The sequence below is a fragment of the Thunnus thynnus genome, chromosome 7, assembly GCF_963924715.1.
Source record: "Thunnus thynnus chromosome 7, fThuThy2.1, whole genome shotgun sequence".
NCBI classification, from domain to species: domain Eukaryota; kingdom Metazoa; phylum Chordata; class Actinopteri; order Scombriformes; family Scombridae; genus Thunnus; species Thunnus thynnus.
The window spans coordinates 9964384-9987583 of record NC_089523.1 but is presented as its reverse complement, the minus strand read 5'-3'; the positions used below and the strand labels follow the sequence as shown (position 1 = coordinate 9987583).

Sequence of the window (23200 nt, the reverse complement as noted above, 5' to 3'; positions counted from 1 at the left end):
AAAGCATCCAGTCAGATCTTTTCCCAAACTTCTTCTGTAATATAATGGTAAAATTTGATATAGTGTGTTGTAAATTATACATAATATATGTTACAACATGCTTACTGCTTTGTCCCATATATCAAATACCCTGGTCTTTCTTCCCAACTACCTCTCCCCTCCCCCTCTCCTCCAGCTCTCCTCCACCTCCACAATGTCACCTTTCCCTCTTATCGTCTGTTGCCTTCCATTAACTCCTCTCACATTCCTTTCCCACTGTATTTTTTTCTCTGGTTTCTCTCTCACTCTCTCAGCATCATTTTCTGTGTGTATAGTCCTCACCCTCGTTTTTCTCTGCAAAGAACCGCCCAGTCCAGTTTTATCAGCAGATCAAACTACTGTTTTGTTTTTGTTTTTTGTTTTTGTTTTTTTATCTTAAGATGCCAGTTTTGGTGAACAGACATTTGCTGTTCCTTTTTAATAGGAAGTGTATAAATTTCCTTCTTTTCTTCCTGCTTTTCTGGTTTCATAGATAATGACAGAGATGACATCCCTGCCATTGTGTGTTCTAGTGATTTAAGCAGCAGGGAAGGTCCCAGTCCATCTGCAGTATAAATGTATTCACAAAGGGCTTCGAGCATCAGCATTAAGTGACTCTGCTGTGGCTCTGTGCCCCTTGAATGACTGATAAGGCTTTGGGTGTAATTAGTGCTATAGGCCCAATGCACATGTGTACACTCACACACTTTGCCTTTGTCTTGCAGCGGTGAACTTATTGAGCTTTTGAGCTTAGACTGACATATTGTAGATTTATATTTGTGTTGCCACCTTTACAGTCCTTCCTGCTCCTCATACTGAGACACCCCCATGAGACAGAAACCAGCCATCAATAATTTACCACTCCTCCATTAATATAACAATAACATACTTTAATCTCTTTTGTTTGAATCCTCCCTGTGGCCCAACAGTAGTGTCTCTGGTCACTGAGGCTGCTGTCTTTGTTGTGTCTGTGGCCTGTTTATTGCGACAATAAAGCATTAAGATCAAGGTTACATGATAGGTGTCTGCCTGTAAGTCAATATAATAACAAAAAGCTGGCGAGCACTCAATATGAGAAATGTTATTATTCCTCTTGTTCCCGCAGGTTCCTCTACAACCGCTCTGGGGAGTGGAGTGATGGCACTGTTCCCATCCTGGCCACCACCGCTGCTGGCTTCACCTACATTGCATTTTTAATGGTCAGTCCTACATCAAATATTCACTGAGGAGGTGTTAAACATCTTGTGCCTCGATTGTGTTGAAACAGATTTTGAATCGTCTGTATGTGTCGCCAAACCGAACTGTTTTCATGTTGATGTTGAGCAAGTTGAGATCTGTGAGGCAGCGCACTTGTTTTTGTAAGTTGTACTCTTATGTTTGTGTTTTGCACTCTTTTCAGGTTTTAGCACTTTGTCACATTGCACTTGGCCAACAGTTGAATTTGCACTGGCTTCATAAGGTAACGTGCCAAATGTGAGACTGAGTAACTGTGTTGTTTGTGTGTGAGGTTTAAATTGGGAGGTAGAAGTCAGTGGGAGAGTTTTACATATGTACTCTACCCTCTGTGTCACAGTGTGTGTGTGTGTGTGTGTGTGTATGTGTGTGTTGCTGGTGGTGTTTTACACTAAACGCTTGGTGCCTGTGTGTGTGCTCGTTTATGGCTGATCAGTTGAACTTCCCCTGAACTTCCAGTTTGGATCGTGATGTCCCAGGAGAGTTGTGAAAGCTCAGTTAATGACCTGGTCTAGAATGTTATCAGCAACCCAAATACAGGGACCAAACACCGTTTGGCGTGTGAAAGGGCCAGGAGCCATGCAGGGCTATTCTGTGGTGTGTGTGTGTGTGTGTGTGTGTGTGTGTGTGTGTGTTTTTAAAGTAACAGTCTGTTTTATTTTCTGTGTCTATGTCCCTCTCTGTCTACACAGATAGGGGTGACTGCTGCTCTGCTCACCACCATTGTTGGGGTGATATCTATCAATCAAACATGGGGACAAGAATGGGATGTCGTCCCCATCTCCTTGCAGGTCAGCTGACTGAAACACAGGAAAGCCCTAAAGCCACGTTCAATGGCTTGATATCGTTGCTGTTGCCAAGTGCAAAGTTTGGAGGCAGTTTATTTCCTCATAACACCTCAGGCTTTTACCACTGTGTAAAATAGAGCTGTAATCAGTTTTCCTCCATGAGGAAGAACCAACATCAATCAACAATGTTTGAAACTGGCAGAAAGTCAAATCAGGTTGCATTTATTTCTGACATGACCGGTAACTTTCAGTGAAGTATTTCCGTTCAAATCTGGAAAAGTTCTCGTGTCTATTTTTAACCTGGCATCACACTGATATTCATATGCCAGAAGCAATTTCAATACTTCCAAATGGAAGCACTTGTAACTGTGTTAAATATACATAATCTATGTTGCTTTATATATGCTATAAAGTGCAATAAAGTAAACTGCACATACAGATGTGACACTGCACTGAATCTGTATTGAAACTAGTGCCTGTGATATAACAGCTAAACAATATCTAAGGAGTTCTGACAATCTTATTCTTATTAGTGTGCCCCTTTGAGATTATTGCACCATCAGGGATGTGTGATAGAAATGGACGTGCAATTAGACTGAAACTGATGTCATTAAAATGAAACGCCTCCACAAATTATAAATATTATCTCTGGATAGTGTTGCCAATCTTTTAACCCTAGAAAATGTCTGTAATTCCACACCTCTGCCATCTCTGTCTTTGTTTCTTCTCTCATTTGCTCACTGTCATCTCTCTTTAACCCTTATCGATGTCTCCATTTCTCTTTCTTTGTGTCCTGCCTTCATCCTCTCCACTGTGTCTCACATCATGTCCAGGCTACAGGTCCGTTCCTGCACATCGGGGCTCTTGCTGCGGTCACGGCGCTGTCTTGGATTGTGGCTGGACAGGTCGCCCGTGCAGAAAAAACTAGTAAGTTTACTTCTGCAAACACAGAATCTTACCTGATATAACTGTCTGCCACACACACACACACACGCGGGCATGCACAGGAAGAGTGGTGAATGATTAACACTATGTAGACAGAGGCCAAGACCTCCACCCAGGGTGTCGGAGATAACGAACATTCCTACAGGCTCATGTGATGTTTTCCAGCCAGGACAGCTTGGATTTGTTTTCTCCTCGAGACTCTATCTGAGGATTAGCGGCTCTTTGTGTGTATTCACTGCCATTGATGTCTGATGAATAGAAGTGAAAGTCAGCGTGTTGCAGTTGAATCTAGTTTTATGGTCTTATGAAGAAATTATTGCGAAATAGTAGTTGTAATTGTTGTAGATGCAATCAGTCTGTCAAGTAAATCATGACATTTTTACCCTTAATTAATCTGAAGATACATTTAGCTAAAAAAGTTACATAATTTCCACCATATCAGACAAGGCAGACAAGTTTGCACTGTGTGGAATATTTAAAACTCATAAAAGAGATGCTTAGTCGTTATAGCTACATTTTAGGTTCTGCTTTTGGAGAGACTTGATGAGGTGCAAAGGTCTAGATTACTCCCACTCCAGCATCTGTGCTAGGGTGGAAAGAGGATGTGTGTGTGTGTGTGTGTGTGTGTGTGTGTGTGTGTGTGTGTGTGTGTGTGTGTGTGTGTGTGTGTGTGTGTGTGTGTGGATGAAGGCTGTGAGTCTCCTGTGTGTAACAAGAGTTGTCTACTCAACCCCGCCCCAGAGCTGACCTTGAAATAAATACATTCCCCTGTGTGTTTGTGTGTGTGTGTGTGTGTGTGTGTGTGTGTGTTTGTGTTTGTGTGTGCCTGCACTCGCAGCCTTCATCCCTCGCTTACACTGAGGTGGTTGCATGGGAAAGTGTATCTCCTTGGCCCCTGAGGTCAGAGCTGTCGGCCACCGTGCATAGCTATAAATGGTACTGAGCATCACCCACATTCACAGCGACTACTTGCATCACACATCTCTTTCCAAACGAGGGTCCTAGATCGCACAAAATTGTTCCCTCTGGTACAAAAGATAAAATATTCAACGTTGTCGCTTTCACATGAATGTCAGTGCTGTGGCTTTATCAAGTCTTTTTATGACCATGCTGATGATGTTTGCTTAAAAGAGACAAATTAGTTTAGCGTTTTAACTACGTCAGCCACATCGTTAGTAAAGCAAATATAAATCTAACAGCAAGTATTTGCCAAAAAAACATGTTGTGTGTGAAAATCAGATGGAAAGTTTGTAAGCAGTACAAACCTGTATACACATTTTTTATGCTTAAAATAATAGTTTGCCATTTTGGGAAATACACCAAGAGTTGGATGAGAAGGTTGATACCAACCTCATGACTGTATTGAACTACAGCCAGCAGCCTTTTAGCTTAGTTTAGCATAAAGACTGGAAACAGGGGGAAACAGCTAGCCTGGCTCTGTCTAATGGTAACCAAACTCCCTATACACAGAATTTTCATTTTTACATGTCTGTTTTTGCAGGATTAAACAAACGAGGTATAGTACGTTAATTAGTGAGCTTTTGAGGTGCTGCTAGGCTGACTTTGGACAGAACCAGTCTAGTTGTTTCTCCCTGTTTGCAGTCTCTGTGCTAAGCTAACCAGCTGCTTTTCCAAAATGTCGATCTACTCCTTCAACCTCTATAGTTATATCATGGATATGAACCATAACTATGTTATTGTGTCTTTCCACAGAGTTCCAGGTGGTGGTCATGCTGCTGTATCTCAGTGTGTTACTGGGCCTTTACCTGGTGCCCTTGTACATCAGTTCCCCATGCATCATGGACCCTAGCACCCTCAAACCACGCCCCACTGTTATTGGTCACCAGGGAGCCCCCATGGTGAGTCAGCTGACATCCATCATCCAAATCAGAATGTGGGAATAAGTGACTGCTCTCTTCCAACAAATTATATATGCTTTTACATCCTCATACACTTGTAGCTGCCTGATAATTGGCTGCACAGGGGATCAAACCTGTAACCTCAACACTGTTGATGACACTGAACCACGCAGAAAATGAACCCCGAGCGTTCAGGATGCACTTGACCTTGATTTGGAAAAGGCAAAGTAAAAAGTGTGGTGCCTTTTTATAGGTATTTGTTGCCCTTGTTTATCATTCATTTTTCTTGTCCTGCACCTCTCAGGGCTATTCTAGTCTATTCCACATACATAACCCAGTGAGAGCCTGGAGCGCTCACTGCCTGATGCATTGCAGGGATACATTTTCTGCTGGATTCTGTTTAGTTCAGCCTGGTGAAAATAAAGACTTGGCAGCTTGATTTTAGACCTCTTATGATCAGATTCACTGCTTTCTCGTCAGCTGTTTTCAGTTCTCTCAGTGTTTAAAAGATTATCTCAAGTATGCAGTGAAAGGCCACATTAAAATATGATTCATGCATGCCTAAACACATTGTACCTTTTTTTTATATTTGATTCATGTGCTTGGATTAATTGTATTGCCTCTAAATGTCACCTGAAGAGGGATTTATGTACTTGGCACAATGTCCTGCTTTGCATTATGCAAGACTTGGAAGGAAAAGGAAGGTTATTCATAACATGCTCAAACACACACCCTGCTTTCTGTGGTATTTATGTTAAGTGATCGATCCTTACAGTGGAATCTAAAATTAGGAGTGGCTCTGTGAGACTGTGAGAAACTCTCACAAGGAGGGAAAAAATCACATGACTTGACTCAGTTTCCCAGAAGGACTCTGTATTGATTACAACATAATTCCTATGCTTTGGTTCCCAGTCATTGGTGTTACACACAGGGTTACATAGGAAGATAGTTTTCTAGTATGTGAGGTTTAACCTATTGACTCAGTATTGATCATAACCTTGACTTGATGAGTAAGAGAGCAATGCAGAGCCCTGCCCTTTTTCATTTCACTGCATCCCTTTGTGCTCAGAGCAAGGAGTCTATTTCCACATCACATACATGTCTGTGATGCACCACAAATTTTATATTTATATTTATTTTTGACTTAGTAATGCAACCTACTAACCTGATGCGCCAGATGGTTTGTTACACATAACCATCTGAGAAGTTGTCCTTGGACACTGTTTGGAAAAGGGCAGGCACTTTCAAAAAATACTGGCAGGTGATTGGATGAACCATCGGTCTATCACAGTCTATCAGCGTCTTACATTGCGTGACAGCTGGATTCGCGAGATTACTAGAGAGTCCTCATATGATGCAGGCACATAACTTGAAGCCTGACAAGATGGATTCTCATGATCTTGTGAATCCAGCCGCCTCGCAAGGTAAACAACCTTCCTAATAATTAATAAAACAATTTTGATTTGTGTTCAGCATTTTCATTTGTTATTTCACCTTAAAGTGCCGCTTTGCTGACCTTATCTCTACCTATCTGAATTAGCGATTATAGTGTGAAAAACAACAACAACAGTTGTTTTCACTGTTCTGTGTCTCTGAGACACAGCTGCAAAATCTGCTGTTCTTCCGGCATCAGTGCCGTCATGTGACACGTACAGTGACGTAGTTGGTGTCAAGGAAGTGCCTTCAAGGACGGTAGAATGTGGGTCTCCCAAAACACCCCTGTCTGTGTTAGGCTAGCCGTAGGGAAAAGCAGACGCTAAAATATCATACTGCTAAATACTTTAAAATATCAGTATATTTGGAAGAAAGTCACCTATGGGGTAGAATACATTCAAGTAATGATCCATTATGTGTCTTTTATACTGTATCTGTGTGTTCTCAGCTTGCTCCAGAGAACACACTATGGTCCTTCCAGCGAGCTCTGCAGATGAACGTCACTGGGTTGGAGGCTGACGTAGCTATCAGGTACATACACGTGCACACACAATCTATACAGCAGACTGATGAAGCCAAACAAAACAGAGGTTATATATTCTCTAGATTTTTCCTCTCTTTCTGGTTTTCTTTCATTAGTAAAGAAAACACAGTTTTTTTCCAAAATATATTAATAGCAGAACTGGGCCACATATTAAAGTTACCAATGAAAATTTAATATGAAAATGTAAATGTATCATTATCATCATCGTCATTTATGTTAAAAAAAAATGTGACACTTATATAGTCTTAACAAATTGTTGTGAGAGAACAAGGCAAAGCAAGAATATTATTTCAAAATCAGTAAGTAACAATGTCAACACATACTCACAGCACTTAACTACATCAGTAACATGACCGTAGCATTGAACAGGCTAAAGTGATGCAACAGCAGATCACTAGATCAGCCGGCAGTAGATGGAGCCATGACATCATCAACGTAATGGGAGGTGACAGGCTGAGCTCAGAGACACTTGCAGGAAGAGGGAGGAAGTGGGAAGGCTGGATACTGTAGTGGACGTCATGAACGATGGATAGAGGGTGTATGTGTCTGCTCATGCACGTGCGGTGATGGAAGGGAGTTTCTTTGCACTGTACAGTGTGTGTGTGTGTGTGTATGTTGGGGCTGTTTGATGGCGTGTACATGTATATATGTATACATGTAAGTGTTTGTTCAAGTTATTGTAAATACACTCTTGCATCTTAAATAGTTGCGGACTCTTTTTTTATGTATTAGCAACCACCTTGGCACTGTGTGTATGTGTGTGTGTGTGTGTGTGTGTGTGTGTGTGTGTGTGTTTTGTTTTGCCTGTACAGTCCTAATAGAGGTGAATGGGTGTGCGATTGGTGCACGCCGCTGACAGGTGAGCTCCTGACTGTGCCGAGTAATTAGACTTGATGACAGCCAGAGCGACAGTGAGACTCCACTCCTGCTGCAGACCAGACACACAAACACACACACACACACACACACATACACATTCATGTCCACACAGGAAAATCAAAGGAAGTCATTTGGTAGTCAAATGTTGAGCAGCAGTATTTTACAAAGCCTCGCATGTGGGCCAAACTCTTGTCTTGTCTCCTCTGCTCTCCCCTTCTTTTATGCCGTTTGATGTGATTTCAAGAGTTTAGCCTCGAACCAACTGCTGTCTCTTCTGCTCTTATCTGATGTCATTTTAAAAGCATTTACCCCTGACGGCTTTAACATGTGAGAAACAAGATAGTTGGTGATCCTTTTTTTTTCTTTTCTTTTTTTGAGTATAAACGGCAGCTCAGTTTGAATTATTATAAAAATCTGAGCAACAATTTGTGTGATTAGAGGAAAATCCCTCTTCTGTATGTGAAGTTAATATGATTTGTACAGATGAACACCACTGGCCAACAAACACATGCATCACTCCTCATTAACGTCTAATAAAAATGATCAATGCACTTGTAATTAAAGCATTAATGTCAGTAAAGGGATAATCCATGACGGGGTAAATGGTGATGAAGCTGTTCTACCAAAGACAGTAAAAAACATCTGGCCAATCAGAATCAAGGATTCTTTGTAGCTCAAAATTGGAACATTATTCTAATTTTAATCAATTAATTCTCAGTCTCCAGTTGATTCTGTTTATCTATTATTAACACGTCTTTCTGTATCATCTCTCCTCTTTCTACCTTTCCTACTGGACTTGCACTGTCTGATCATTAGTGTGGACGGAGTGCCTTTCCTGATGCACGACCGCACCCTCCGGAGGACCACTGACATAGTGAAAATTTTCCCAGACAGACAGACGGACGACGCTTCATTCTTCAACTGGACAGATCTGCAGCAGCTCAACGCAGGACAGTGGTTCCTCAAGGTAGAACTACAGAGAGAGAGATTCTGAAGCCATCGCAGCTTTAACGGACAGTGCGTCGTGCTGCAGTGATGTGTGATAAAGGTCACACCGAGTCACGAGTCATTGTACACTACTGTATTTGTCCTCGCTCATCGATCCTTCATGACGTCCTCTGGGTTCATCAGCACGGATGCTTTAGAGATCCTCTCCTGTATGCAGGCGGATCAGGGTCAACTAGTGCTTTAAGATAATTGAGTTTGTTTCAACCTGCCTGAAGCGCTAGACTAGTGGGCCACACTGTCAAAACACCTGCCTGGATGCAGATGATACTGCAGAATAGAGAAACAACCCTCTCCATTTTTGTTTTCTTATGTAACTGTAACATTTTGCTATTACCTGCAGAAACAGAATTAATCTTCATATTCTGTAACTAGGAGAATATATACATTCATTGCTTTTGGCGCACTGTGCTAGTTTGCTGTGTTCCACTTAATCCTTCTACAGCCAAATAGTTTTAGTCTATATAATTCCCACTACTCATCATAATTCCTACTGTGGGAAGTATTTCTACATGTAATTGTCTAAATGTATTCTCTAACAGAGTAGTTTTGTTTCTAAAGAAATGTGTTAATCTTGTTTTGCCTTGGCTGTTGAGCCTTAGCTGTGTCAGTATTTGTTTGACTCTGCATTATTTCCGCCACTTTCCCCCCTCAGTCTATTTACATTGCGTGTTTGCACTTTGTGGGCTAGATTGCATTCCAAGGAGAGTTTTAACTACTTCTGTAAGTAGTTATAACAATTCACCGTCAGTCAGATTCCTACATGCCCACTCATTTCAAATGATGAGTTCAGTAAAATGAAGTGAAGCACATCAGCCCTAAATAAGGAGCATCTGATCATCTTCTCCAGTGTGGGGAGGGAGCAGTAAAATAAGAAAAGATATGGAGTAAAGACAGGCCACAATTTCTATTTCCTGTAGGCGTTGTCCAAATGCTCTACACAACACTTAGATGGATGCTTTTATTCAAAGTACCTATTAGGATTATGAATAAATACAGGTTTTTCTACATGTTTCCAAAAACAGAATTGCGTTTCTAGCAGTTGGTGTGTGTTACTGCTTCACCATGTTAAATGCATCTTCATCCTCATACTGGTTCTGTCCCTTTGCTTCAGGATGACCCCTTCTGGACGTTGCACAGCCTGTCCCGGCGAGAGAAGGATCTGATCGCCAACCAGAGTGTGTGCAGTCTGGAGCAGCTCCTAAAGCTGGCCTCCTATCACAATAGCACAGTGGTCTTCAGGCTGAGGAGACCTCCTCTGGAGCACCCCTGTTACCACAGCTGGATCAATGATACGCTGCAGGCTGTGCAGCAGTCGGGGGTTCCTCAGAGCCTGGTAAGCATCGTTAAGATCGGCCCAATCAGCATCATATATGGTCCTCAGTGCAGCGTGAAGGCTGGCTGTGTGTTTTCTTAAACAGCATGGGTTAAAATGTGAATAATGTAAATAGAGTTGCAAGGATTAGTCAATTTATTGATTAGTCGGTCGACAGAAAATTAATCTGCAGCTATTTTGATAAATATTATAAGGTTCCAGCTTCTCAAATGTGACTTTCTGCTGTTTTTCCTTGTAATATATGACAGTAAATTGAATATCTCAATATTTTTTCACTTGTTTTGAACAATTCATAGTCTAATGATTAATCAATTACTTGAGAAAATAATCAGCAGATTAATCAGTAATGAAAAGGATTAGTTTGTCGATTTAGTCGTAGCCCTAAATATAAAAATGACTCTATAAATTCATCTTACAGTTACACTCGATGCTATTCATAACTCCATAACTTGCTGTGTGCAGGTGATGTGGACTCCAGATGAGCACAGAGCTCAGGTGAGACAGCTGGCACCTGGTCTGATCCAGACCTCAGTGGAGAAACTGAGTCCTCAAAGCCTCGAAGAGTACGGCATCAGCAGGCTGCTGCTCAGATACAACCAGGCCAGCCCACAGGAAATCAGGTAGGAACACAGACCTGACAAAGAAAACATACACATATCAGGTTGTTACCCTTAACACATGGATTTATATTTTAAGATGTGTCTGAACGTGCGCGATTGCTTTCAGAAACTTCACCCATAGCGACATCAACCTCACGCTCTACACTGTCAACGAGCCCTGGCTGTACTCGGTGCTCTGGTGCAGCGAGGTGTCGTCTGTCTCCTCTGAGGCCCCGCAAATCCTCAAAAAGGTGCCTTACCCCATCTGGCTCATGGTAAGGACCCACTGCACGAGCAATGTTTTCTTTTTGTTTTGTTTTTTTGGATTTCTTTGTAGATAAAGTTAAATTTCTCTTGATGGCTTCTCTTTTTACCTTTTCTGATCAGCCATAGTGACTGTATTCACTACTTTAAATAGATCATGTTTTACATTAAAGTGCCTAATTCTGTATTGTTTTATATGCTACACCTGTGAAAGGTATATTTCATACCATGTGCTCATTTTCAAAGCTATAAAGTCCCACTTTTACGTGTCTCCTTCCCTTCAGCTGTGTCTCCTCTGCTTGACTGAACTGCATTTTAATAGGTGATATCAACAAGGGATCCCAGCTTTCAACCGAGCTCATCTAGTCTGTTTATTTCCTGCGCTGAGCTTTGTATCCTATTATTTTTCCAGCATTCATCTGAAGTCCCAGCACAATAACAAGACAGACAAGCATCATCGCTGTAGTGTAACCTGTAGTGTATGACTCATAGTTTTCTAGTGCAGTCGTCTCCTGAAACCTCTCAACATGGGCAGCACCCACACTGGGCCTCCGTGGTGTCGTTTCACTCGCCTGGTCTCCCTGTCTGCCGCCATATGGGAACGCCGCATGACAACATGTGGACGTGACCGCGGCCCCCTGCGGTGGTTCGCGGAGAGTTCAGGCTGCCGTGGCATCTGCAGTCCTGTCTGCTATATCCCAGTTTTTACTGTCGTGTAGAGTTGTGTTATTATATTAATTAACTGTTATTTATTAATAATAAATTAGATTATGAGTTCATTCACAAGAGTAATATGCTACATATCATTTTAAGACAGTTTGAATGTTGCTGCGCACATAAAAGATTCTATTGTTGACATGTAGCGCCACCCAGTGGTGGATCCTGTCATAAACAAGTTTAAGACAAAACTCAGACATACCATGACTGTGTGTGTGTGTGTGTGTGTGTGTGTGTGTGTGTGTGTGTGTGTGTGTGTGTTCCCAGAGCCCAGATGAATACCGCCTGATGTGGGTGTCTGCAGACCTCATCTCCTTTGCTGTAGTAATAGGAATATTCATTTTCCAGAAGTAAGTACAGTCACTCAGTGATGTAACAGCAGTCGAATCATTACAGCGAGTGCTTGCACAAGAGTTAATGTCAGGAAAGTAAACACTGCTGTTAGTTTGTTAGTTTCTCTCTTGTTGTGCTCTTTAACACTCCAACACACACGTGAGTGCATATCGCTAATTAACGATACATTTCTCATTTAATGTGTCACACTCTTGTTCTCAGTATCGTGTCAGTGACAGCTCATACATAATCGTGCTTCTGTGTGTTGTAATGATTTAATGATTCTGTCGTTATTGACTTGAAGAGTATTTTTCTCATGTGGTTTTCTAAGCTGTTATGATGTAGATTTGCTGTCCTCTCTCCCTTCGCACCTCCACAATCGGTGGTGACAGAGAAGATGTATTTTATATGAGCATGTCTTCTCTTAGCTTAAGTCTGTAAAGCCCCTCACACTCCTGCAGTATTTCTGTTCCTCTGTAGGAAAGTGTGGTTTTGTTTGTTTTTGTGATGACTCCAGAGACAGATGGCCTGTCTTCCTGCCATCTCCGGTATGGAGGGCAATGATTTTTTTTTTTTTTTTCTTCTTTCTTTCTTTTTACGGTCCAGTGCGGCTTTGCTCTGCTTAGCCGAGCTCTTCAGTAGCTTCTGCCGGCTTCTAAACTGACCTCTCTTGTCTCCCGCCTTCTTTTGTCCTTTTTTTGTCCTTCCGCCCTCTTCCTCGTCCTCTTCTTCCTCTGCCTGATGTGCATGCTCTTCTCCTCTGCTGCATTCTGGCATCTTCTCTCAGCTATCACATGATCAGGTAACTGGGTCACCTCTTCTGACCCGCAGTCTCCTCTCCTTTCACCCTCTCTCTCTGTCTTTCACTGTCCGTATCCATCGTCCTTTCTGATCTCGATCTCTTTTTTTCCATTCTTTCTCTATTTTTCTTTGTCTGCCTCTTTCTATTACAACATCGATCTCCATCAGTTTCTTTTTTTTTCCTCTCTCCATCTAAACTTTGTCAGTCTCATTTCTCTCTCTATCTCACCTGAATCGTTGTACTGCACTGCTGCCACGTCTCCCTCTCTCCTCTAGAGGTAGGAGCTCACATCTTTATCCTTGTGGGCCTAAATGACTGCTTTCCACCCACACAGCACAACAGCATTAAATCACCAATGAGATTTCAAATTTATTATCCATCTTATTAAGCAAAACAACTAAACGTCTAAAGTGAACTACGGATATGCATTCATTAAGGGAAGTACCTCAGGATTGGCTTTTTTTTTTTGATGCTGATGAACTCAAGTCTCCCTTGTTTGCATTTCTGTGTCTATTGCTGCTGTGCATTAGTCGAGGTCCATTGTGACTAATGTTCTTCAGTTTATTCAATTGAAATCAAGGCTGTTTTCATTAAAGCGAGGATGTCGTTTCCACAGAAAGGAAATGAATTGCTCTGACTGATATAAAAATCTAGAGGCTAATCTGTGTATTTAAAGTAAACACTGTCCTTACGTTCCTCTTCAAATGTTTCAAAGAACAGAGCAAAATGTTCTGTACGTAATTTTATTTTCCTAATAATTCATTCAGAGGGTATTTTCAATAGTTATACAATAAGTAAAGGGAAAATACTTAGAATTTAATTGTAAAATTAGCTCTATTCTGTTAGTTCTATTGAAACGTAAATTACTTATTTGCAGCAAACACTGTAATCATAATCTCACATATTTTGGCACCATTTTCTATGGTTAATACATCATTTACTAATGCTGAGGAAGCAAGTAATATTCTTTACTTTTGGGTCACCAAGTTGTAAAAAAAATCTCTACAAAATCTAGACCATATGACCTTAACTATTTATCTTTTTTTTGTTGCTATTATTAACTTATTAAGCATTTAGACTTTTAGCAAATAGAAAGGGTAAACACTTGCCAACAGGCTTTTTCAAAACCTGGCAACACAAAATTTGCTCACTAATAATGGCTTCTAACTGATTTGTAAAGTATTAGTAAATGGTTTATTAACCATTAATAAAGCCATTAGTTCCAACTTATAAAGCTTTTATAAAGGGTGTCATATTTTAGTGCTTATCTCAAACCTCTGTACAGTGCACATGTTCATATGATAAGAAGCAGATGTGCTGTTTTGTGCCAGCCTGAACTGAGCTTAATATACTGAATAAATATGTTCCAACATGTCGCCTTTAAACCAAATCATCAAATCAAACAACCTAAAACTGCTCCGGTTAACACAGCACAACACAATGAAATGTTTCAACACACACACACAGTCCCATTGTTTCTTATAACAATTCAGATATCATCCACCGCAGTGAGAGTAGAGGCAGCAGTATTTCTGTATATCCTCTCCCCGTCTCGTGGTGGTTTCTGACCTAACGTGTGACCCTCGCAGGTATCGGATGAGCGGCATGCGCAGCTACAACCCTGAACAGATCATGCTGAGCGCTGCAGTCAGGAGGTCGAGCAGAGACATCAACGTCATGAAGGAGAAACTTATCTTCTCTGGTAAGGCCCTCGCACTGACACCAGAGGGAACTTGTACATGTTTGCCACTCTCGGATGTTTGTTGTTGTTTTGTTTTTTTTCTTGTTGTCGGACGTTTGAGCTCCTGAACTCATAAACAGATTCCTCTCTCTGTACTTTACCTTTTTATTTTTACTTTATTGTAACTTTATTTTACTAAAGAACGAGCCATTTTGAATTTCAGACGCCTGACTAGCATGTATCCCAGCATGCATCTCTCTGAGTGTCTGTGAATGTTCTCGTTCCTCCTCCTCCTCTTCCTCCTCCTCCTCCTCCTCCTCTTCCTCTCCTCCATGTTGAAGGTCAACCCCAGTAGCGGCCTGCCTCCTCCATCCTTCGTGTGTGATGTGTCCATCCTGCCATCTTCTCCGCCATCAGTGACTTCTTCCTTTTTTTAATTCCATGCATCCATTGCATCCCTCGTTACTTGCCGCCTCTCTGCCCACTTTGCCCCTCTCCCCTTCATCCATCCATCCATCCATGCATCGCTTCACGCACCTCACCTCCCCCACAATCCTCCCACTGGAACACAACGTCATGTGTAGGGGGGAGCTTATAGACGCCCCAGTCTGTCTAGGCAGCCTCTAGTGCTGGTGGTCAAAGGTGAGTCTGATAGCTATGACAAAGCAGAGCGTCAGCAGCTTTTATCAATTCATAATCAATCATTTTCTCATTCATTTTTCCACTCAATTATCCTTTAATCATTTTATTTTGTTATCTGACTGAAAAAGGTGCAATACCATCGCAAAATACTGACTTTTTTTTTTTGTTGTCTTCTGGCGCCCTCCAGAGGTGGGGAATGGAGTTGGCGGTGCTGATGAGCTGTATGGGGACACTGGCTACAACTACTACACCAATCAGGGCATCAGCCAGTGATTGAGCCCGTGAGAATCCGCGGTAGCGAGACGGAGACGACAAGCATCCAGATATCGTGACAGTCTGTCCAGCGGATGAACTGACAGATCGCTCTTCTCTGATGGAGAGAACAACCACCCAGTTGCTTTGTGTACATTCTGTAAATAGTGTTTGTGTTTTGCTTGGTAGACATACTGTATATCACATGGGACTACAAGCACTTTTTATTGATGGAAATCATTCGCCAAAGCTGCAGCCTCCTCTCACACATCTAAATGTCCCAGAGCGCCCCCCCCTCCCCACCACCACCACCCCCACCGCTCCTCCCTGCTTCTTTTTAAACACAAGATTCTAGATTCTTCATTTTAAGCTAATTTTCCAAAGCAGTTACTTCTTTTTAAGCACTGTAAATGAAATTCTTCTCTTAGCAGATGAATGCCTTTTTTTTTTTTTTTAAACTAGGCTTTATTCCAGCATGAGATAAAACGCTTATATGCTCCTGCCTTCTGTCAGCACTCCACTGTGCTGTTGTTCATAATAGTACTAACATGAATATTTATATTTAAAAACAAAAACAAAAAATGTATACAAGCTGTTTACAGAAGTCCTGCCTTCTCCTCCAAGTGAAATATTCACATGGTGTATGTAAGATAATTATTTTGATAGAGGCTGAACGCCCCCAACCCCCCCCCCCCCCGCCCTACTTCTGACCGGTGCATGTGACAGGTATGATCATATCAACTGACTTGTGTGAGCTGTGCTCCCAGTGCAACCAGAAGAACTTGTGAAAATGTTTTTTTTTTTTGGGGGGGGGGGTGATAATTTGTGTTGTCTTTTTATGTTTCATGTGAATGCGTTTGGACTTTTTTCTCTCTTTTTTTTTTTTTTTTTTAAAGATGTGTACAGTGTATTGCGTGTATCCTGGCTGGGTGTATATTTTCTACCCTGTGTGCAGTGCTACAGTATGTCGAGTGTGTTATTGTACATAAAAGTTGATATAATGTGTGAGACGCTCCAGCCAACTTAAGAATGACATTTGAACAACGTGAGAGTTAATTAACAGTAGTGGTAGTCGGGTCTGTGCTATTTTAGTGTTAACAAACAAAATGCACCATGTTGGTTGCTGGTGTATAACGGAGCGCTATAAGGTCAATGAAGTGGGTGCTAAATGTGAAACTAAAGCTCTAAGCTAATTGAAGGGACGCTACAGGTATCACAACAGGGTCAAGAAACGGATTGCCTTTTGTGTTTTTCTTTCTTTGGGTATTACTGTGCCTCAGAAGTAAACATTAAAAAAATCTTCTAATACAAGAGTTTTTCTACTAGTGTTTTGTTCTGGTTATTTATTATTATTTTAGTGTAAAGGCATCAGATTAGAGGACACCATTCTTATGACATTCAAAAGGTTTTCAGGTGAACCGACATGTTTGCCTGCATCAGATGTTTGAAAGGGTTAAGAAGAGGCTTCCAGGCTTACAAGGAGACTACAGTATGAATTTTAGGGTTCATTGTTCTCTGCTCAAGGACGCATCAACGTGTTAACAGGAGGAGTCAGGGTTATGAACCACAAAATGGACCTTGTTCGACTTTTTCTTGAAATAAACAGACAACGGAGAAGTTGAGAAACAGAATTTTAATAAGCTGAAAAGCAGGTCAGAACAGTTTAACTTCCTTGTGTTTTTTTTTTTTTTTTTTTCTAGGTGGCTAGACTCTGACAATGAGGAAAACTTGCGATACAAAAATAGATCCTAGTCTCATGGGGTTTTTCCCTCCCTGTTTCCACAGGGACTGATAAGTGATTTGTACAGCATGAAAGGCAAACAGTGTAACCACATTTCCTTCAGCTTTACTGAAGGCTCTATTACATCAAGATCTCAGTTCCAACATGAGAAATACATCATTTCAAAAAAAAACAAAAAAAAAAGTACATCTACTCATAAATGACATTTGGCAAATGATACTTTCTTTCAGACATACAGAGTTCTGGGTTTTATGTTTTCTAAAGAAGGTAGAGATTTTTGGAATACAAATGGAAATCAACTTCCATACTGGATGTACTATGACGAGCATTTGTCCACCAAAATAGGAAAAGGTGAACAAGTCTGTCAACCACAAAGATTACATCCGCAAAACATCCCAGATGTAACAGCAACACATTTTTCAATTACAAGTACACAAGGCACCTGGACGTAAATGCTTTGGTCCTTCTGTAAGACTTCCAGAGTTGACCCACTCAACCTACAGCAGCAGAAACAGGCTGCTTTTAACTTTTGATATGCTGCTTAAATATGTGAAGTATGTGAGTCATTGCCATTTAAATAAAGCATGCACTATAACACAAAAATGTGATGTTGGCCAACAAGTGGAAGTCCTCAAAGTGCAACACTGAGCTCCTCCTCTGTCTGAGACGAATAATCTGTATTCTGTTTAATGGAGGGATGATGCGAATGATTAAAGAGTTACAGTACTGTGTGAACATTAAGGCTTTTCACCAACATGCACCTTCATCTGTTCTACACCTCACCAGAATACCTTATGAATGAGGTGCAGAGTCTATATTGCAATACATTTTGTTTTAAATTAACTGTGCATATCTTTACACTGAGGTCTCTGTCTCAGTGACCTCCAGTGAACATAAAATCACCTCAGTCACATGGACCTGGACTATGGTCTCTGCCTGAAACGCCATCTTGCAGCGGTTCACTTCTACGCTTAATTTTCAACAATATAGCAGCTTTCTGAAAAGGCACAAGCACACTATGTGTCAACCTTTGATATAAAGATGTACAATACATTAAAGGCCTGCAAAACACCTGCACTCATACACGCTCTCATACACACACAGTCGTACAGTTGACGGGAATAAATAAATAAATAGCTGAAGATGTACTGGCTAGTCTTTAAGTCCTCATAAAGAGTGGTTGTTCCCTGAATTGAACATCATTGAAATATCGATACATGAAAGAGAGGATTTCATATTCTATGAGGAGTCTCAGTCACATTTCATCATTATTTCACTCTGTTATTTCTGCTGAAGGTTTCGAGCACAACAAAAGCAGCTGTTACTTTAAAAACCAGAACAGGACTGTTCACCGCTGCAGATTTTATCTCTAAGTTGAAAAGGAATGTTAATATCTGATTTTTGTTGTTGTTGTTGTTGTTAACGCTGCCTTTCACAAACAAGGAAGCATAAGATAAGACTTTAAAGTCTTGTCGTGCATTTTTCTCAACTCAGCAGATAATAAATGATGCACATTAGAGAAGCATGAAACAGTTAGAAATCAGTGGCAAGTCTCTGGCTTCCTGTTGTTCTCAATAAATAAATTCAATCAAGATTAGCTGAAGTTTGTCTTGCGTAAGTGTCTGTTGGGGATTTCTATAGCGCTGACTTGTAATGGCCAGGAGCCGCCCATGATGCCAGCCTGAATGGCCACGCCTGTAACCACCGCCAGGTCAGGGTCCACTGATGTGTTGGGCTCCTTCCCAAAGTACTCGCTGATCAGCCTCCTGATGCGCGGTATCCTTGTGGAACCTCCGACCAGGACGATCTCATCCACGTCCTCTTTCTCCAGGTGGCCTTCGGTTAACACGGTCTTGACGGGAGCCAGGATCTTCTGGAAGAGGTCCTCATTGAGCTCCTCGAACAGCTCGCGAGTGATCACAGTCTGGAAGAGGACTGGTGCTGGAGTGGAGCCCTCGGGTGACTCTGAGCTGTCTTGGGTGTGGAGGTGCAGGGGCACTCTGATGGAGGCGCTGGGCTGGAGGGTGAGGTTGAGCTTGGCGGCCTCCACGACCTGGCGGAGGCGGTGGATGTCCTCTTTGAGAGTGAGTGGGACGCCAAACTCCTGTTGGACTCGCTCTGTGGCGTACTGGAGCAACCTCTGGCTGAAGTCTTGACCTCCCAGCTTGTTGTTTCCTGCAGAGAAATACTTAAGATGGGTCTACTGTTCCCTTAAGCAACAAAACTTTAGACAAAAACTGCAGGTAACAAACATTATACATGAACCAGATTATTATCTGATCCAGATGTTACACACCTGCTCTTTCTGTGACTTATAAACTACTATCAATTTCAATCAAGAAGAAGAAAGCACAGAATCAACAGAATGATATTTATAAGCCTTTAACCGGGACATGAACTCAGCAACAAAATGTGAAGCTCCGTTTTCAGACAACAATGGGCTCATATCACGTCCCTTCTTTTATTACTTAAGTTGTGAAACACGTTACCTGCCATGGCTCTGGTGAGGAACATGCCGCCCTGTTTGTTGAGCAGAGACACGTCCAGCGTTCCTCCGCCAAGATCCACCACCAGCACGTTGAACACGTCCACCTTGTGAAGGCCGTACGCCATGGCTGCAGCCGTGGGCTCGTTGATCACACGCAGGATCTCCAAGCCTGCAAGACAGTAACCAGGGAGTTAGTGTTCACAGTAAAGGGAGAGGGAGTTTTTAAACCCAGCAACTGGTGCTAAGACAACCAACATCATCTTAAAATAATTAACGAACTGACCGGCGAGGTTGGCGGCTCTGACTGTGTAGTTCCTCTGTCTCTCGTCAAACTCTGCGGGCACTGAGATGACAGCTTTCTGGATGGCCACGCCCAGTTGTTTCTCGGCCATCTTCTTCATCTTCAGCAGCAGCCTGGAGCCGATGAACTCTGGGCTGACTGTGAAGGTGTGGTTGGTGGAGATTACAAACTCTGCACTTCCATTGTTGTTAATCACCTGAAAGAGTGACAGAGGAGAGTGTGAGTCAGGATGGAGAGATTACAAAAGTGAGAGCAAATAACGAGCGATACATCAAACTTACGTTGTTTAAATTTAATAATCAACAATATTGATAATCCAGAGGTTGTTTATGTCATTTATCAAGAAAAATATCTAAATATTTGCTTGTTCATGCTCAGAAGGCATGCTGTTTCTGCTCTTGTCTCTTTTAAATGACTATAAATTAAATGTCTTTGGATTTTGGACACTTAATTGAACAAAACAAGCAATTTCACAATATCACCATGGCAGCTTTATTTCTATCGTTTTTTGACATTTTATAAACTAAGCAATTAATAGAGAAAACAAACAATAGTTTTATGAAATGATGAAAATATTCTTTTGCTGCAGCCCAGTCTGTTTATTAAAGGCTGTTATGTATAAATGATGGTTCTGGTTTAAACATATTTGACATGGGATGCACAACTATTAAGATTATTTATATTTCCAAAAGGTTTATTTATAGTTGATTTTTATTAGACATGTAGTTCTGTGTAGACTCAGTCCTACATACAACTGTCTGATGACAGTTAGACAATGAATCACAATTATTACTCATTATTTGGATTATGAGATGCAAAACTATAAAAACATCTTTGTAGAAGTAATAAAATTAAGGTAATAAAAAAAACTACAAATACAGGGTTGACCAACTCCAAAGTATCCTCATTACTCTTAGAAATGACTTTAATGAAAGGAAAACACCTCTGGAGACAAAGTCACCCACCACAGCACCCACTACTCACCCTCTACCATGACGATGAACTCAGATTCCGTATCGAGGTTAAGGGGAAAGTGAAGGGAAACATAAATAATGATATTTAACGACTGATTCTCTGTTTTTTCATTACTTACACTTGTGAAAGCATGTTAGACATTGCAACAAAAGTCTTAACGCTGTTTAAAGCCACTTTCAGATTTGTGAAACCTTTATTTTGCTTATGAAAATAGAAAAGAAAAAGAGTGATTTCACTGATATTTCTCCATCCAGACCACGTTAAACCAGGAGCCTCCAGTGACTCATTCAAACACAATTTCAGATTTGTGAAACCTTCATTGTATGTGAAAACTGAAAAAACTGAAAAAAAGGCAATTTCACTGCTTTCTACCCAATTTAGAGCACATTAGACCAGATCCAGATCAAAAACCACCATACTTACACTTGTCAAATCTGGACTAGATTATTATTATTATTAAGATTTGACAACTGTAAATATAGTGGTTTTTGATCTGGATCTGGTCTAATGTGGTCTGAATGGAGAAATATCAGTGAAATTGCCCTTGTTTTTCATTTTTCATAAGCAAAATAAAGGTTTCACAAATCTGAAAGTGGGTTTAACATCTTCCACTCCCCGAAGACGCCAGCGTCCACGGGTGACATTACTGTCTTTCAGAGGCTGTAGTGGGCTAAGTTTTAAAGCTACAGCGATACTGATACTGGTTTCATATGAAACTAGGTGATGTAAGGAATCCACTGGTAACAACCATGTCATGACCACCATGAGTGGACAAAAATGGTTAAATTTTCACCAAACCTGTGTAACAAATGGTATCAACCCAAAAGTTGTTGAAACAACTTATGAGACATAACTGAGCATGTGAATAACCATCATATACGTCCATCATATTGTTCTAAGCCCTTACACACTCTAAACTTTCAAAATTTGAATAGGGACCTGACCAAAACACAATGTTCATTATAGATTTATTGCTAGAAAAACTTGACACAGTGCTGAACTGCATCTCAAATTAATCTTCAGGCTCCCAGCTTTCAGGTGATGTTATACTATCTCTATGTGTCATGTACCGTTGACCTGCTATCTCCCCCCAAACATCCCGTCCCTCCAAAAATGGGTCTACGGAAGTGGAAGAGGGGTTAAACAGCGTAAAAGCTTTTGTTACCATGTCTAATACTCTTTCACAAGCGGTGAAAAACAGAGAATCAGCCGCTAAATATCATTATTCATGACATGTTCCCCTTAACCCTGAATCGTAGGCTGACTCCAGAGTCTCCCTCTCCCCCACTATGACCCACCTTGAACGGGTAACGGGCACTCTCCTGCTCTAGGACTTCCGGCTCAAATATCTTCCCGATGAACCTCTTGGCATCGTAGATGGTGTTTTGGGGGTTGGTGTCGGCCAGGTCCACGGCTTCATGTCCGGCCAGCACCGCAGTGGTGGTGAAGGAGACGGTGCTGGGGATGCTCTTCCTCCCCTCTTCATCTGCCATCACCTCCACATCTCCACTGCCCGGGTGGAAGACGCCCACCGAGCAGAAAGTGGTGCCCAGGTCCAAGCCAATCACTTTCGGTTTGGGGGGTGGTAAGTACTGCTGGCCCAGATAACCAGCCAGGAATAAGGCCAGGATCACTGAACCTGTGACAACACGAGTATGACAGGTGGACAAGTCCGAGCCGCTTGGTGTTAGCTGAGGTTAGCATCCCTTTACTGGCTAATAACTGTTAAAAAATACATGTAATTCAACTTACCAATCATAGACATTTCTCCAGCCATCCCCACACACTGTCGTGGAATCACCCAACACTCAAAAAAATCACAAAATGTCGGTAAAAATGCTTAAGTTTCGGTTAAATGATGCCCGGCTTCGCCAGCTGGTGATGCGAAATAGACCACCAATAAACTACACGTCAACATTGCTTGACTGCTTGTGGTGGATGCTGGGTAATGTAGTTAATGGAAGATACCGTAGACGAAAAGGGTCGTATAGCAGATGTTAGCTTTGTACTTCAGTTCCCATGAATGCTAGCGACATGCTAGGTTTCGTGACGTAACTGTGTTCTCAGCCAACCAGACAGAGCCAGAGCAGTCGAGGTTAAAAAAAAAGAAAAGAAAAAGAAAATTACATTAAATTATATTAAAATAAAAAATTGAATAGTATAAGGAAAAAATAAATGCAATGATGAATTATTAAATTAAAATTCATGTAGATTATGTTTTTATAAATTCAAATTAAATTCAATAATAAATCACAATTTTCAAATGTGTGTTTAGTTATATAACATTGATAGTTTTAGAAATCAGTCACTTATATATCAGGCACTGTACTGGTAAAAAGAAAGAAAGAGAAAGAAAGAAAGAAA

General features: G+C 41.3%; 2 protein-coding genes across 5 annotated transcripts in view; one reads left to right on the top strand and one right to left on the bottom strand.

Moving 5' to 3' along the window:
* gdpd5b (glycerophosphodiester phosphodiesterase domain containing 5b) overlaps positions 1–16642 on the top strand; it is a 44085-nt gene extending 27443 nt beyond the window's left edge. For 3 of the 4 annotated variants that reach the window (XM_067594224.1, XM_067594223.1, XM_067594222.1), the window contains 13 exons: positions 1124–1217; positions 1418–1477; positions 1944–2042; positions 2873–2966; positions 4698–4843; positions 6726–6808; positions 8517–8667; positions 9820–10041; positions 10504–10661; positions 10768–10915; positions 11889–11971; positions 14346–14458; positions 15267–16642. In XM_067594224.1, the coding sequence (XP_067450325.1) occupies positions 1124–1217; positions 1418–1477; positions 1944–2042; positions 2873–2966; positions 4698–4843; positions 6726–6808; positions 8517–8667; positions 9820–10041; positions 10504–10661; positions 10768–10915; positions 11889–11971; positions 14346–14458; positions 15267–15352 (1537 nt within the window). In that variant the 3' untranslated portion in view covers positions 15353–16642. Of the gene's footprint in view, positions 1–1123; positions 1218–1417; positions 1478–1943; positions 2043–2872; positions 2967–4697; positions 4844–6725; positions 6809–8516; positions 8668–9819; positions 10042–10503; positions 10662–10767; positions 10916–11888; positions 11972–14345; positions 14459–14778; positions 15080–15266 lie in introns of all 4 variants that reach the window. The other variant, XR_010928923.1, reaches the window with a different exon arrangement.
* A 303-nt stretch (positions 16643–16945) lies between these two features.
* hspa13 (heat shock protein 70 family, member 13) lies at positions 16946–22911 on the bottom strand. Its single transcript, XM_067594225.1, has 5 exons — positions 22589–22911; positions 22135–22475; positions 19844–20057; positions 19562–19729; positions 16946–19247 (listed from the first exon to the last, which is right to left on the bottom strand). The coding sequence occupies exons 1-5, from the start codon at positions 22611–22613 to the stop codon at positions 18667–18669; spliced, it is 1329 nt and encodes a 442-aa protein (XP_067450326.1). The 5' UTR covers positions 22614–22911; the 3' UTR covers positions 16946–18666.
* Positions 22912–23200: the final 289 nt, after the last annotated feature.

What these genes read in the sequence shown, in the direction of transcription:
- hspa13 (XM_067594225.1), bottom strand. Translation starts at nt 22,613, where the DNA reads ATGGCTGGAGAAATGTCTATGATTG. An exon ending in TGGAGAAATGTCTATGATTG is followed by an intron (nt 22,476 to 22,588) that starts GTAAGTTGAATT and finishes GTGTTGTCACAG; the next exon opens with GTTCAGTGATCCTGGCCTTA. An exon ending in CAGAGCCGCCAACCTCGCCG is followed by an intron (nt 19,730 to 19,843) that starts GTCAGTTCGTTA and finishes ACTGTCTTGCAG; the next exon opens with GCTTGGAGATCCTGCGTGTG.